Source organism: Eupeodes corollae, chromosome 3 (assembly GCF_945859685.1).
Source record: "Eupeodes corollae chromosome 3, idEupCoro1.1, whole genome shotgun sequence".
Classification (NCBI taxonomy): domain Eukaryota; kingdom Metazoa; phylum Arthropoda; class Insecta; order Diptera; family Syrphidae; genus Eupeodes; species Eupeodes corollae.
This window is the reverse complement of record NC_079149.1, coordinates 78,246,168-78,263,789: the sequence shown is the minus strand read 5'-3', so window position 1 is coordinate 78,263,789 and position 17,622 is coordinate 78,246,168. Positions and strand designations below refer to the sequence as shown.

At 31.9% G+C, this 17,622-nt stretch overlaps 2 protein-coding genes across 2 annotated transcripts; one reads left to right on the top strand and one right to left on the bottom strand.

The window, feature by feature from the left end:
* The first annotated feature begins 298 nt into the window (after window positions 1-298).
* LOC129952328 (acetylcholine receptor-like protein cup-4) lies at window positions 299-10,439 on the top strand. Its single transcript, XM_056064863.1, has 9 exons — window positions 299-649; window positions 710-841; window positions 907-1,056; window positions 4,737-4,924; window positions 6,463-6,569; window positions 6,623-7,044; window positions 8,200-8,340; window positions 9,747-9,913; window positions 9,971-10,439. The coding sequence occupies exons 1-9, from the start codon at window positions 355-357 to the stop codon at window positions 10,085-10,087; spliced, it is 1,719 nt and encodes a 572-aa protein (XP_055920838.1). The 5' UTR covers window positions 299-354; the 3' UTR covers window positions 10,088-10,439.
* Window positions 10,440-15,322: 4,883 nt separating this feature from the next.
* On the bottom strand, window positions 15,323-16,196 carry LOC129952113 (cuticle protein 63). The gene is made up of 3 exons (XM_056064555.1): window positions 16,067-16,196; window positions 15,779-16,003; window positions 15,323-15,722 (listed from the first exon to the last, which is right to left on the bottom strand). Exons 1-3 carry the CDS (start codon window positions 16,076-16,078, stop codon window positions 15,519-15,521), a joined length of 441 nt encoding a protein of 146 aa, XP_055920530.1. The 5' UTR covers window positions 16,079-16,196; the 3' UTR covers window positions 15,323-15,518.
* Window positions 16,197-17,622: the final 1,426 nt, after the last annotated feature.

Sequence of the window (17,622 nt, the reverse complement as noted above, 5' to 3'; positions counted from 1 at the left end):
AAGTTTAGCACTTTAATTATAGATTTACATATACTCGATACGAAGGTTAGGGAGTCAGCTAGTGTTTTATGTAGGAGTCGTGTATCTTTATGTACAGCAATGAAATAATAACGCAGACTTCATTCTTTTATCGCATCGCAACCCGATATTATAAATACCCTCTTCCAACTTATGAATCTTATGAGGATTTTGAATGTGTACGTATTAGTTTTAAGAAAGATTGATAATAAAACTGAAATTCAGAATGGTTTTGCTATCAAAAGTATTGTGCATTTCGTTTTTTCTTTTAAAACAGTTCCAAGACGTAAGTCAATTGAATATAAAGTATTGAGGCAGTCAAAAACCAAGAGCATTATGTTTTTTAAATACTTTGTCATATCAGTATTTGCTATTCATACTTTTTTCCAAATTTGTGGTGCAAGTAAATTTAATATAAGCCTTTCAAATTTGGCAACTTGCGAGGAGTATTACATTAAATCGAGAGGGTACACCTATGCAGATTTTTTCAATATTAACTCTATGAAAAATGGAAAGACGAAAGACAACGAGCGTTTACATTTGAAATTCTACGTGATGACTTCAATGGACGCTCACATTTTGCTCTCGGAAGTGGATAATCCCCGAAAACTTGATCGCGTTTATGAAATTGGTAATATTTATGATATTTAACTTAATAATATTTATTTTTTTAATTTCCATATGCATGTAGTTCTTGGTGCTGGTGCTAATTCATTTTCAGCAATTCGTTTGATGATGTCTCGAGAACGAGTCACAACGATCTTAGCTCCTGATCTCTTATCAGCTTTAGATCCAATGCCAATAGAAATAATTCAAACAAAGGGTTAGTGTGGAAAAATATAAATACATAATATTTTTTTGAGGTGCAGGTGTGAATTTTTTTTCCAGACGGTATATTGCTAGTTAATATTCCTGGTTTTGCAGAGCCTCACTTAAATTATACAGATGAAAGCCCGTTGAACATCCGGTTTGTAAGCTTTAGTTCCTATGGAATAATTTCTGCTAAATGGTTCTATGATTGCCAATTCGATGGATTCTGTGAGTACTCAGTTAGTTTCATTATAGTTATAGTTTTTAATTACGCACTGCTAAGTCGAATTCAATTAAAATATATCATTTTTGGTACTACAACTTCTCATAATTTCTAATGAGTTTTACGACTATTTGAAGTAATTTTCATATTGTTAGAAATTCCCCTTAGCGGCAATGGTTTCAAAAAAATCTATTTATATTTATCTTTGTATTAAACCGATAATTAATTTAATCATACACACACAAAAAAACATGAAAAACGAATTAAATTAAAAAATCAGATAAACAGGATTAGTATTTTAGATAATTTTGAGAGTTTTTGACAATATCAATTTTTAGTTTTCGTATTTATTTGAAAAATCAGCGCTGTTCTCAAGTACAGGGGCCCTACTTTGTAACTCGATTCTACAATGAAATTGATTGAATACGAAAAATTGGTACTATGTATCTATTTGACTACGTTTGAACCAACGAGAATAGAATATAGTTCTAGAAGTGCCAACTATATTCTTATGAACTATCCAATAAACGAGGAACTACGTAATTTGAAAGTAGAATTCAAAACAAGACAAAACCGAAAATAAACACTCTGCATCAAATGTGTTTGCGGGCGAAGTTTTTTTTGTCAAAGTGTAAGTAAAATTTTGAATATGAGTTCCATCTACCGTCCCAATTACACCGGGAATTCGTGATTTATGCCAAAAATAGCGTTCGAACTTTCGTTTCTCTTCCTTATTCTTTTCAAAATGCATCATCAGCGGGCACACGACTCTTTCGACTGAAGTCAAAACTTCGGCAATTATTGACAAGACATAAAATATTTATTTGAATCGATAGTACGGACAATATAATTTAATTTTTGAAGATTATTTCGCATGCAAATGTTGACCTTGACTGCGTCTCAAATGGTTATCGGCTTACTCCAATTTTAGCATATTCTTTCCAACATTTCGGCAGGTATTTTACGAATAAATGCTTGAATGTTGTCTTCCAATTCGTCAATTGAAGCCCCAAAAAAAATATTTTAAAGGCGTTAAATCGCACGATATATGCGGCCTATTGCCCGGACCCGAACGTGAAATAAAATGTTCACACCGAACTTGCCTCTCAATAAGTCAATTGTTGCGCGTGCTGTGTGACATGTGGCACCGTCTTGTTAAAACCACATAACATGCAAGTCAAGCTCTTGTATTTTGGGTAAACAAAGTTGGATATCATATCACGGTAGCGCTCATCATTTGCAGTTACGTTACAATTCGCAATATCTTTGAAGAAGTACGGTTCAATGATGCCACCAGCCCATAAACCGCACCAAACTGTGACTTTTTCTGGATGCATTGGTAGCTCTTGCAATACTTCTGGATGATATTCAATTAAAAATCGACAATCCTGCTTATTTACGTAACCATTTAGCCAAAAATGAGCTTCGTCGCTGAACACAATTTTTCCGTTAAAAAGTGGATCTTCGGACAACTTTCCAAGAGCCCATTCACCTAAAATTCTAGGTTGCAGTAGGTCGTTCAATTCTTGCACCAGCTGTATTTTGAAAGACATCACACTTAAATCCTTCCGCAAAATTTTCTTCGTTCTTGAAAAGAGGCCCGATTGCTGCGAACGTCGACGAATCTATAATTGATAGTCATTATTAACACTGGCCGATACAGTTGCCATATTTTCTTCAGTTCGCACTCTACGTAAGCGTGTTGGTTGTTTAATGCCCAACAATTTGCGCGCGATGAACTTTCTTAATAGAGCACGCATTTTGATAATAAAATTTTGTAAGACGATTCATGGTTGAATTAAAGATAAAACTGAAGATGTTTTTCAGTCAAACAAATCACGAAACATGCGTCAACTGTTTAAAAAAGTATTACCAAAAAGATAATAGCTAAAATAAAATAGCGGAAGGTCTTCGAATCCAATCCCGAGGGACGGCGCAGTAGAGGAAGACCACGACTCAGGTGGCGCACCCAGATGGGAGAGGACCTCAACCAACTTGGCGTGCGAAACTGGAGACAGCAGGCTAGGGACCGAGCTGCTTTGAGACGCATGTTGGTTGAGGCCCAGGTCCGCCCCGGACTGTAGCACCACCTTAAGTAAGTAAGTAAGATATTTAGGGTTAACCAACATTTTTACCTTTTGTTTAAACTGCTATGGTAAAAAAAACCACCCACGCAATTTTCTTGAGAGCTCTTTTTGCATCTTTCCGTCTTTTTATGTATTCGATATCTCTTCTTCTTCTTGAGCTACACACGCACGCACAGACATCAGCTAAAAAATCACCCTTTATATGTACAAACTTTTTCTCACTCAGTTCCATTATTTTGGAATTATCGCTTATTCTTCTACGTTCAAATTACTCTTACCGTTCTTCATTTCCTTGCAAAATAAACCAAATTCCAACGGTGTCCATTTTTGTTATAATTATTCTTGTCCAAAAATGTAATGTTTTATTTTTGTTTTGTTTTTAAAACTGTCAAACAACTCGATACTCGTTGGAAAGCACAACATTTTTGGCTAACAAGTTGGTATAACCGGCATCCGATTCTACTTTCATACGTAGTACGATTTGAAAGTAGAATAGGAAATGAGTTTCGAATAAAATCAAAAGTAGAATCGAGTTACATAGTACGGCCCCATCAGGATTTAATTTATAAAAAAAGAAATTGAATTGAATACGCAAACATATTTTCGAAAATACTTTTTACATTTTTTCCAAATATTGAGGGCTTTATGCCAAATAAAGTCTTGTTTTTGGCCATTTGTAATGTGCGTAAAGTAGAAGTTTTGTTTATAAGTATAGTTTGAATCAACACTTTTAGTGTTTTTAGTGAAATTTTTGATCTAACATTTTAAGACCAATAGATAGATGGAGAGTGTTTCAAAATCTTAAATCGACCTGGTTAGATACCAGGACCTACCTGGACATGCAGCAGCCGATAGAATTCGCCGATGTTTTAATTGCTTTTATTCTTACTTCAATTATAAAAATTCGTATAGATAAAACATAAAGGGAGGTAAAAATAACTGGGAAAAAGCAGCTTGAAGATGAGCAATTTTAAGATGTGCATCTGATTCTTATATTCTTTGTGATTATGGGGCAAAAGTTGGCGTAAACGCAAGTCTCTCGACAGTTTTTAAAAGTTAAGTTAGCGTTTAGCGAAATATCGTTGGACAAAATCAAAAGGCTTTAGGATTCATAGCTGGAACCAATTTAAAAAATGATTAGAAGAAAAAGTGAAAGTACCAACTATTTAACATAACACGAAATTATTTTATTCCAATCCTACAACAATTTTAATTTGTGAACCTATTCAATTGACACAACAAAAATATTCAATTTTTCCTAGTAGAAAACTTTTTGCAAGTGGGTGAAAGAAACTTGGTTGATTTTGGATATTTTTTTAAATTCTTTTCTTAACATCTTAAGGGAGTATTTAGCACCAATAGAAGGCACAATACCCATCAATATTTGGAAACAAATGTTAAAAGCATAAAAGGTAGTGAATCTGGGGACGAATTGACAAATCCTTCAAGAGTAAGTCATAAGTCGTCCGGAATAGGTTTAAAATTTTAGGCTCTCTCTTATTGAGAGTTGTAAGTCACAAGGCTCTAGTTCGCAGAGGACTATTGCACCGCCTAATTTATTTATTTTTTAATCATAGCGATTTTAATTTTAATTTTAGTTGGAGAAATGGAAATGGAAAACAGACCTCTTAGCAATGAAGAGCGTCTTAAAGCGGATATTCTTAACATGACCGATTCAGATGTACCACCGCCAAAAGTTAAAGAGATTGATTTTGCATTCAAAGTTCGTTCTGTTGAATTTGATCAGCGATCATCAGTTTTAAGTAGCAGACTACATTTGATGATGGTAATTTGAAAAATTTAATGCAATAGTTATACATTGTAACTAAACAGGGGGAAAAAGCTTTTATGTATAAAACAGCTTAGGTTCATTGAAAACTTGATAAAAATAATAGAACTTCGATACATACATTTATTATGTTTTTCCTAAATTAATTTTTAATGATAAACTGTGGACCAAAAAAGCCCAAAGACAAGGCATAGACATAGTTGGTTGTTTCTCTCTTATTCGTTTGTTTCTATTTCTTATGTTTTCTCTGCTTTATTTAGACAGCTGGCTCAAAATCACCAAGGTTGCAAATTTCAAAATTGGTTTTATGACAAAAAAAAATTACAAGCTAAAATTATTACTTTTAGCTTATACTATTTTAAAATTTGTATAAACAGAATTCTATAGAAATATTTTTTAGTGTTAAATATCTTTAGAAACCATGAATTCGGGATAGATATAATGATGTAGATATAATTTATTTGACAAAAAATACTTTACTTAAAATTATTTTTGATCGATTATCGATACGTTCATAGAAATTACTTTATTAATAAATTATATTGTTTGATGAAAAAAAAAACAGGTTAGTTTTATTATTTTTTTTTAATTAAATCAAGATTTAAGGCATTAAATTGGTAGCGAAGAAAATTCTACACCTTGGGGATTTTGAGCCACCTATCCTATTTCGAGAAATATCGTTAATTTCAAAAAGGATTCGGTAGTTGGCACTGAAATGAATTATGTGTTTCATTTTCAAAATCAAACTATTCCGAAAAGAAAATTTCCATTCAATGAATTTCAAAACAACACTATTCCAAAATGCATTGTTAAATATTTCAAAGACGTTTGGACTGCCAAAGCCAAACGATAAGCAGTTAGAATTGATAATCTGAGCTGAAACATAAAAAGAAATCGATTTCTACTTTTACTAAGGCCTCGTCTCTTCAAACTTTTTTTTCAATGTATCAAAACTAGAAAAAGTGGAATACGTCGGTTTTGAATCTAGGAGACACAATTAATGTAAATTAGTAACGCGTTTCTTTTCAAACAGTTTCGGTAATTATTTAATTTTTCTTTTTTAATTTCTCATACAAATTTCTTTGATAGTTATGATTTAATTTCTTAATTATTTCTCTATCGAACAATTTTAGAAGAAGAAAAAAATTACGAAACTAATGGAGTGTTCCATAGGTTCGCGGATCTTTTTTGTTTGTTATTGTATTTGAGCTATAAAGTGCGGTAGAGGTGTCAAATTGCCAGCTAAACATTTTGATCGTTAATCAAAAATGAATCAATTTATTATGCCCCATAGAATGCAAAAAGAGGGCAAAGTTGTGTTTTGACAGATCTAATTAAAAAATAAATTTGCCTGTAAAATCCAATACATTTATTCATAGGTGAGAGTGAATTATTTTTTTATTTAATTCTTTTGGTCTTTCAGTCTTTCAGTCTGATTAAGCAAATTTTTAGAAATACTAGAAATTAATTAAATTATGATTAAACAAAGATAACCCTGATCTTATTCCCATAACCAAATTATACATTTTTTAAAGAACTGGACTGATGATAGGATCACTTGGAACCCAGAAGAATACGGAGGTCTTCAATTTATAGTACAGCCACTGTTTGATATTTGGCATCCTGAGTTGAATATTGAAGAGTAAGTAATTTATAAAAATAACTTTAAATTCTTATATAGTTCTTTTTTTCCAGTGGGGCTTTAGACACTTTTAAAAAATTTCACCCGTTCTATAGTCTTAAAATTGACTACACAGGAAATGTTAATATGCTCGCTAGAAACGCCGAGTTGCATTCTTGGTGTTTTGATGTAACTGAAGATTGGCCAAATGATGTAACAAACTGTGAAATTCTATTGGGAGTGAAGAATGACAATGTTAAATTGTCTTATGACACTTTATCTCCGATATCGGAAACCATTAATGAGTTATCGGAATGGGTAATTGAGAAAATTACCGTTATGTATGTTACATACGAAAAAGCTAGCGAAGGAAACGAAAGCAGCAAGTCACCATCAATGGCATACTTGCAGTCTATTGAAGGTGACTTGAAAATAAAAATGACAATTAGTCGAAACAGTAATTTTTACCACTGTGTTTTCACAGCACCAGCTTTAGGTAAGATATTTTATATTATATTCAAAAATAGAAGCTAATGAAGTAGCAAAAAGAGCATAACAATTAATAGTCCAGCTGAATTAAATACTAAATCTCATGACTTTGACAAATTTCGACAAAGCCTTTACATTTTCTAAAAAGTGTCTTTTTTCTTAATTAATTTGCTTCCATATTGCAACATGCGCCGGTATCCAGTGAAGCGAAACGCCTTGTGAACTATATTTTCAGTAACGAAATAAGAGTTTGGTTCTCAGATCCTGTCAGTCCCCGTAGATGAGCTTGACTCGTCAGTGTTACACTTGATGGGATTGAGTTCCCATTTTGACCTACTTTTATTTATTTTATTCAAATTTAAAAATAAATACTTTGATGATTTTTCTACTTTTAAGTACAATGGGATTATGTTGGTAATGATTTTCATTACTGCTCTGCTAGGCAGGTTGTTGTAGCTCCGGTGACGCATAAGCATGATGTTGGCCTTTGTCCTTTGTCCTTTTTCATTTAATAAAATAATTTAAAAAAAATGGCACCATTGTACAAAACCACTGAAGAAATTCAAGTCATCGAAGTCCCGTTATTGGTTTTAATTAAAATGATTTTTCGAAGAAACCCCAAAAAACATACCTCCTGAAAAATATTTAGAGTGTTAAAGATGTTTTGTATAAATGATGCTGATACCTAAAGTTCTTTCCTTGTCGATATTTTTCGGAGTGAATATTGAATTTTTCTGGACTGGCTAATATCCCTAAATTTGCATTATATTTCTTATACATAAGTGCTCATATTTATGATTATTGAACCTTATGAATTTAAAAAACCATAACTTTTCCATTACTAAATTTCATTTAATTGCTAATTTAGTTGCTGATTTCAAGCAACATTTTCAACAAGAATATTTCTAAAAACTAACATAATTGACTAATAAGTACAAGCAGTGAATGAGTTATTAAATGCAGCCGTGTAATACATTATGTACCTACTATGTTTGCAAATTTTAAAACAACAATTATTTTGAAGAAAAAACATAACCCAACGATTTGCTACCGGACGGAAATGTGATGTGTACTTTCTTTTTGAAGTTGTTTTATATAAAAATGTAGATAATTACTTTTTTAGTTTATTTTACTATACGAAATATTTTGTTTTAACTTAAAGTTTCAGAATTGCTGATACTACTATCATTTTTCTTAAAAAAGTCTAAAAGAGGAGGTCTTAATCTTGTAGCGTTAGTGGTTGTTTCGCTGGCTCTAATGTTCGTTGCAAAACATGCCCCACCAATTACAACTCCTGACATAAGTAAGTTAACAAAAAAAAAAACTAAATATAGCTAAGCCTGTTTGAGCTCGAACTATGTCATTAATCAGGTTATCTAATAAGATTATTTATAAACTAAACACGACTAAAATGTCAACTTTTAAGACACTTAAAGATTTTGACCCAAAAGATTGAGTATAAATGTTATATGGCTCAAAATCACCAAGGCTTTGCTAGCAATTTAGTGGCTTAAATCTTGGCTTAACTAAAAAAAAAATTAATAAAATACTTAAACTAACCTGTTTTGTGTGTCCACCCAACAATATAATTTATTAATAAGGTGAATTTTAAATGAAATCAATATACACGCATAGAAAATCATTTCGGAAACGCGTCCTAATTTACGATCTTGAACAACAAGTCCAAAATATAATTGAAAAATGTAAGGTATTTAACTCCGGTCATTACTTAATACACCGTATTTTTTATACAAAATGTAGTTTTAGAGAGGATACTAAAAGATTATTTATTTTTAACTATAAAAATGCAAAAATAGTATGTCCACTACCACACAAGTCATTTCAGTCAACATATCGATAATTAATCAAAAATAATTTTAAGTAAATCTAGCCATTCGGTGTCAAAAGAGAACAATAAAAAGCCGGCTGTCAGAGTATTTTTCGTCAAATAAATTATATCTAAATGTTAAGTACATTTCTATTAATTATCATCATCAATAGTCCGTCATTCCGTGAACGTTTTTATTACATTTAATTATTGATGAAATTCTTTCATACAACTCAAAATAACAAAGAAACCTCAAATATGTAACTATTGAAAAAGTCAGATCTCATTTAATATGGCCGCAGCGCCGTATAATCAAGGGTGCTCGTATTTGAAATCGTCTACTCGTGAACGGTTATTTCGGGAACGTTCCCGGACATGATTTGACGTATATTACTTGTAGAAGATTTTGTATGTATTGTTTTAATTAATTCTGATTTAATATACATACATACATACATAATACACCCATGTTATGAATCAAAGCTAAAATTATGTGCTTTGTTTTGTTCTTGTTGATTTTATCAAACTTAGAAAAACGTTCCCGAATTGATGGATTCTATAAGATATTTAATATTAAAAAATATTTCTAATAAAGTATAGAATTCTGTGCGCTTTGCTGTCAAAGTTAATTAATATACAAATTTTAAAACAGTAGGTATAAGCTAAAAGTCATCATTTTAGCTTGCATTTTTTTTTGTCATAAAACGAATTTTGAAATTTTGCAACCTTGGTGATTTTGAGCCATATGTATTTTCAATGGTAGAAACAAATAATTTAAGTTAATGTTCTCACTAAAGTTAGCAAGTCGAATAATTGATAGTACAGATATGTTAAAATATTAATTCACATTTTGTTTAAATTTCAAACAATTATCCATATAGTGACGGTATATGAAATAATCACGATTGCATCAACGGCCACCTTTATTTTGCATATTTTGATCATTTGGTTCGAATTATACCCACCTAAAAGTCAGCCCCAGCAGATTGTTACAAACGTTATAAACTGGTCACCGCTTAGATTTATTCTTGGGATGAAATTTGAAGATGTAAGTATAAATTTACCAACATAAAAACGTTTTTTTTAATAAAAACTTCACTTTTAGTCTGCTGCATACATTAATGCTCAGGAATATCCATGGAGAGAAATTGCAAAAATGCTTAATCGTTTAACTTTCATTATTTTATTTATTATTTTTCTATCTATTAATTGTATGATTTAAAAACTTTCATCGCCCAAACTTAAGAGGTGTTAATAATCTACCGATGTTTAGCCGTTACATGTTACAAGGCCAAGGTCATTCGACTTAAAATGATCCACACATATGTATGTATTCAAATTTCACCAAATAGTAATAATTGTTGCTTAAAAATGTAAATGTTAACGGACTTAAGTGTAATTTTAAGGTTTATCATAAATATTCTCTTTTTAACGATAAAGTGAACCAAATAGGCACTTTAGTGACTTTAAGAAACAAAGGTATTTAAATTTGGCTTATTCAGGTCTACATTAAAGAACTGGACTTAAGAAAACCTATCTTAAGTCTTAACCAACACTTATACTTATAAATACAATTTGAATTTTGTTTTATTGAATATAATATAAGCAATTTGGATCTTAAATAATATGATACTTATGATGAATTTACATTTATTGGCACATAAGGGGCCTAACGTTATACAGTGGCTTAAGTTTAAAAAAATTATATAAATATAAATTACATGTCAAAACAAAATTTTAAAAGTCAGCTGATTCATCATTCTCAGGGTGTTCATTCCTGGTTGTCAATGTTTCTTTTGGTGTTGGTTTTGGGGAAGTGGTGCTAAGTCTCGGTAGAAGGCTGACCCAAGGGCAGTATAAAACGAAACTGCTTTCTCGTTGTCCATGATTAAGCTGTCATCAAGAGTTTCCATTTCACTGAGGTACCTATCTTTTTTTGGAGTGTTGGTTGAACCTTAGCAACTCATTGAAATGGATTCGAAGGTACTTCACATTCTGTTTGACAGCTATGGAGGATACATCAGGGAGTCTTAAGACCAGGTTCTTGCAATTGGTAGCGGTGCGGCTACCTCTACCAGTTGAGGGCCTCCTGAAGCAGACAAGTTCCGATTTGGAAGTGTTGATCCGGAAGCGATGTGAGCGAGTCATCAGCATATAACAGGTTCTCGCATACGATCAGTACGGGTTAGTCGGATGTCATCAGGCTGTAGAGGAAGGGGCCAAGTTTTGAGCCTTGGGCGACTCCGGCTCTGATGATCTTCATGTTTGATTTGCAGTTGTCCAGTTGAACGAAAAATTTCCTGAAAGAAAGAAAAGAAAAGAGAATTTGTATTAGTACATGTAGTAGATGAAGTTTATTAATTAGGCCTTCCATCCAAACGCTATCAAATGCTTTCTCAACATCCAGAAAGTAACCCATGATGTCATGTTGGAACTTCATCAGCGAATGCAACGTTGAGTGCTTTTCTCGAAAGCCGAACTGCATGTCAGGGGGGTTACTTATAAAGTTAGTTATTACATCTTTTCATACTAATTGGATAATTTATTAATAGCTTTAAATTTATCTGTTTCCTTATGAAATTGCAGCAAAAATAGTCCATGACATATTTCTTGCTGATATTATTTCCTGATCACTATAAGTATTTAAGTAAATCACAAATTAACAAAAAAAAATAAATTTAAATTTATTTATTCACAAAGCTCTAGTCTGTATAATTTGGTTGTTTGAAAAATTAGAATTCGACTGTGTTCCAAATTATTTATTTATCAAAAAGCGTTAGAAATCTGATTAAGTTTGTGTTGGAACTTCGATTTATTAGAATCCCAATTGGTGTGTCTATAATATTATAACTTGGTTTAGCAATATATTTACTACTTCAAATTACTTAATTTAAAGATTATAACAAAAAAGGACATTTAATGTACAATGATAATACGTTTTTAGGATGCTATTTTGAAAATATAGGAATAATTTTGAATGCACATTGCAATGGAAACAAAATATAAAACGTGAATATTATAGAAGTGGTTTACGTAACAGTCACAAATAAAAATTGCATAATGCAAAATGTTATGGCCTCGGACATGTCTGCGAAGCTCGATAAAGCTTCAGAAGATCTATGTTGGGTAGGCATCAATATTAATAACACAGAAAAACAAAATAAACCGTTTTTTGTGTTGCATGACATTTTTTTACCGTTGTTTACTAATTTGGGTTCTCTGATTTCAAATCTACTCTCAGATTTTTTGTAGCAGCTCTAGTTAGTAAGATACGGGTACCGTTAAGTAGTCGATAGTTTCTATTAATAGCGGTGTAACTTAAGTAGTTCCTTTACAAATTTCATTATGTCTTCCTCAAGAAGGACGTGTTTAAATAACCTTGATTGTTTTTGTGTTATTTGCGGAGGATATATGTTCCAAAAATTTCGTTTAAATGTGTCGGACTTTGTGAAAAAAGCATACTTCGACTACTTTGGGTGTCCGTTGCCATCAAATGCTAAACCTTGGATACCAAGTCAGGTATGCAAAAGTTGTGTTGAATCTTTTGCGGCTGTGGGCAAACAAAAATAGACCCACTTTTAAGTACAAAGCTCCTATGATTTGGCGTGAACCATCCAACCATCATGACGACTGTTATTTCTGTGTAATGAAAATCATAGGAGTAAACCATAAAAATTGCTCTAAGTGGATATATCCCAACTTAAAATCTGCCATAAGACCAGTAACAGGGAAAAAGATTTATTTCCTTTCTTTACTAAAAAAGATAATTTTGTGTTTTGTACTGATATTCCGGGTCTAATGAATGCAATGGGATTAAAAGAGTATCATCCAGAGCAGTGGCTGTTGTTCATTGATTCGTCAAAACGAAGTTTGAAATGTGTACTTTTACATAATGGCAACAAACTTGGTTCCTTACCTATTGCTCATTCTACAAAGGTTAAAGAAGAATATCCTACAATATCTTTAGTTCTCGACAAAATTAAGTACAAGAAACACAACTGGGTTTTATGTGTTGATTTAAAAATGGTAAATTTTCTCCTGGGCCAACAAAGTGGCTATACAAAATACCCCTGTTTCCTATGCCTATGGGACAGCCGAGCTAAAGCTGAGCATTGGACAAAAAGAGAATGGCCTTCCAGGGAGGCTTTGATTCCCGGTAAGCAAAATGTAATTAATGCTCCACTGGTATCCAGAGACCGAATTATATTGCCTCCTTTGCATATAAAACTGGGGTTGATAAAACAGTTCGTAAAAGCTCTAAACAAAGATGGCGAATGTTTCAACTACATTGTAAAAGTGTTTCCAAAATTGAGTAGTGAGAAAATCAAGAGTGGTATTTTCGATGGCCCACAAATCAGGAAGTTGATAGATGATACAAATTTCATCAACTATATGACAGCTGTCGAGAAATCTGCATGGGAAGAGTTTGTGTGGGTAGTGAAGAATTTTTTGGGTAATAGGAAGTCTGACGGCTACATTCAGCACGTCGAGCAGTTGCTGATACACTTCCAGCGGCTTGGATGCAACATGAGCATCAAGCTTCACTACCTTCACAGCCATCTAGACTATTTTCCTGAAAATCTCGGCGACCTAAGCGAGGAACAGGGAAAACGCTTTCACCAGGATATTCGCACTATGGAGGAAAGGTATCAGGGGTACTGGAATGAACATATGATGGCTGATTATTGTTGGAGCATACAAAATAGTTCTCATAATACATCTTACTCCAGAAAATCCAAAAAACGAAAATTTTATTCAGTATAAATATGTTTAATAAATTTTTTAAACTTAAAATATGTGCATTTTCAATGAAAAATCCTATCCCTTCATTACTCCAAAACTAAAGCTGCCACATAAAAACAGCATATATTTTTTAAATCAGCGTGGAAAAATTATTCAGATTCATTTAAGAAATCTCATGCAACAAACATGCTGTTTTCCAGTGTAATCTATCAATAAAATTGTTGACAGGAAACTGCTGACTGAATCCGCTGAATATTTTGCAATAATGGGAGCATTCACAAAGCTAGTGGCTACGTAGTCAAGGGAAGTTTCGAAGCAACTGTCGGTAAGGACACAAGAATTCAAAATGAAATGGAGCTTGCGGTATTCAAATACAAATATAAATCAATCATATTATGTGTTCTATTTGGTTATATTGAATTTAAAAAAAAAAAAAGTATTTAAAGTTCTATGAAAACACAAATGTTTCTTAATTTTTATATATGTTTGCATTTGTCATTAATGTAACAGTTTTCGATTGACTAGCTTTGTAGTGCCCTTTCGCATTCACAAAGCTAGTTGAATTTTGACTACGTAGCCACTAGCTTTGTGAATGTGCCACTTTTCTTACTTTCATGTTACTTCCGTATGCTTCAATAACAATGAGAGTCATACTAACTACTTTTATTACCAACATGTGAGCATTAGGATTCCTTTAAGTGCTATTGAAGTCTGACATCTTTATTTTGTCCAGTAGACCCAAAAGTTACGATTTTTAATCTATCAAATCTTTACGTAATAAAGTTTAATCTTACAACCACAAAGTTGCCAACACAAAAATTGTGCTCATCTGGCTCGTCACTTTCTCTTTTTCTAAAAAATGTACTAGTTTTTACCAGTTTTAGTAGCGTTTGGAAACTTTGTTTTTCTTATATAAACATATACCGATTAGATCACAGAATGAAATCATTTTGAAGTCAATTCCTTTATTTATTCAAGAGATTTCGAGTGTCGAATATCAATTTTCCGAACTATTCTTTTTAGATTTTAATTTTGTTTCAATTAAATGAAAAAACTGTCTACTAGATTTTGATACAAATTTGATAAAATTTAGTTTAAAGCCATTATTTTTTTAGGATGTAAGATTCGATAATCAATTTCTACCAAGTTTTAGAAATGTTTTTTTAAGTTTTTATTTTCGTGAAAAAACTGCTAATTTAATTTTTCTCTTAATTTTACTGAATGTTAAAACAATATTTTTTACAAGATGAAATTTATTTGAAGTTTTTTTTTTAAGTTGTTGGACTTTTAAGTTCGAGGAGATCAAAGACTTGGCCGTAATCATAATAATTGAATCGCTTAAAAAAAATTCACAAGCTGTTAATAAAAAAATTTATCGGATGTTTTTTTTTTAAATTCATTTCCAACTCACTGATTGCGTTAGTTCAATTTTTGCTTTAGCAGATGTACTTCTGTACGTCTGAATTGTCAAATTGAGTTTGACTATTAAGGTGAAAGCACATGGCAAGATTAAGGGATGTGTGCAATGGGTGCATTTTTTCTTTAAATTTGTTATAACATGATGGAATTCAAATGTTGTACAAAAATGTTTCGGTAATAAAATCCAAAAAAAAGGGAAAAATTCCTCAATCTGGCATCGCTGATGCTAAGATTTGTGCATGGAAATTGGTAAAATTTAAAATAAAAAATACCACACACACTTGCAAGTCTAACGTGATATGTGAGCAGTGTATTTATATTAAAATTGTTTTTATATCATTTATAAATTAACAACAACAAAATATGCCTACAATTTCAAATAATACTTTTCATTAGTTTCAATTTAAACATAAGTTTTAATTTAAAAACCCTACACACTGAATAAATAAATTACAGTTTGTGTTTGAATCTAATTGCCTGTTACAATAGTTTTAATGAAGTGATATTCCATGTATTCCATGTCCACCGTAGCCACCATATCCGCCGTAACCAGCAATAATAGTTGGTGCTGCGGCAACAGCAACTGGATGTGCAACGCTTATTGCTGGGGCAGCAGCGTATTTGATGACAGGTTGAGCAACAGCAACAGCCGGTGCTGCTGCATATTTGATCACTGATGGATGTTGAATTTGGACCTGGCATTTCATTAATTAATGTAATTTTTATAATCTTTTTTAAAAAAGTTACATACCTGACTAATGCTAACAGAGCTTGTAGCAGCTGGAGCAATTGCCTTAACAATGGTTGGTGCTTGTTGAACTAGGACTGGTGAAGAAATTGCCACTGGTGCAGCTTGTATTGCTGGGGCAGCAATTGATATTCCTCCCAAACCATACCCATGCCCTAACCCTATTCCTCCATATCCTAACAGACCACCAGGAGCGGCTGCTGCTGTGACAATAAAAGAGCACAGGATCTACAGGATAAAAAGCCTCTATTTTATGTATGTAAATACAATTGAAAGCAGGGAGCTTCTTACTAGAAATTTCATTTTTACAAAATTAATATAAAAGATAACTAAACTAGATTATCGGTATGTTTCGATGGGATTTCGGCTGAATTGACTATGCTCGAACTTAAGATCCAAATTGGCTTTTATACCTCTGACTTAAAACCATTTTGATATTTGGTCTAACATACTTAATTATTTTGTCATATGAGTATAATGTTAAGGCGTATGGCTGGTCAACGTATACCCCTTTCATTGGGCTTGTTCCCCACCTTTGATGTGCATTATTAGAAGCTGCGTGAAATCGAATATAAAACTTATAGAAAGAACTCTACACAGATGCAATAGTTGGCTCCTTTTACGAGTGCGATTACAATTTTATAAGTATATCAAGCACGCTTAGGTGAACAACATGTCCATAATAATAGCCATCAGTAAAGCAAGTGCGTGGAGTAGTATAGCAGAAAAGCATAAACTACATCTTTTAATGATATAATGTACATAAACACATGTATTTATGTAGTTATAAAGTTGTGTTCCCAACGAAACCATAATAACTGGCAAATTAAATTGCACGACGACAAAAATAGGAATTGTATCTTAAGATACACATACCATATATCTTAATGAACAAAAAGTTTAAGTTGTTCGTTTTGTCAAACGCGAGATAAAAAGATATAAACTCGAACCCGAATAAGTGCCTTTCGCTACTGTTTTTGACAAGCAAAATTCTTAAGATTTTACTTATTAAACTCATGTTATAATTTAACTATCGTTTTCAAAGTTTCGTTGCTTTTTTCCAAGGAATGTTCTGGTTTTTATTTCGATTAAATATATCAATAATGTTTATATATTATTTTTATTTCAAACTGTGATAAACTCACTCCGAATAACTATCTCAAAAACGCATTTTTGAACCAATACCCTTATAATTATTGATCTAATTATTCGAAATAAAAAAATAAAGAAAATCCCTCGAAAAATTTGGAAAAATTCTAGTTCTGTGAACTTGTCTAATACTTCAAATTATCATCTTAACACCATATCACTATCTTCACAAACATAAATAAATTCCGTCTACACTTTATGGCCTTTTATATTGTAAAACGTTGATAAATTTTACCAGAACTATTTAGTTTTTAAAGTAAGTATACAGACAAAAACTGTCTTTCTTTAGAGCTTCCTTGAGCTTAATGCCTTTAAATTCAAAAGTAAAGGAGTAATCTTACTTACAATGGTGGAGAATATTTTTTATAAAACTTTCACAAAAAGTTATTTGGTATTAAATGATTCTTAAACTGTGTATACTAATATTGAGATAAGTAACAATCAAAAGAGGGCATTTAAAAGTGAATCACTTAGGCGGGTCTTGCTGTATTTTTTTATGTTATTATTTAATTAAAAGGGGTTCAACTAAAATTCTTGTTGAATGCACTGTACAATCTCTTTCTTTTTTTAATGTTTCTTTTTTTTATCTGACAATGTAAAGCAAAAAATCCTATACAAAATATCAGTCGAAATCGTAAACTAAAAGCTAAGTTTTGGGATTAACTCAAATAATATGTTTAATCTTTAAAGTTTGTAAT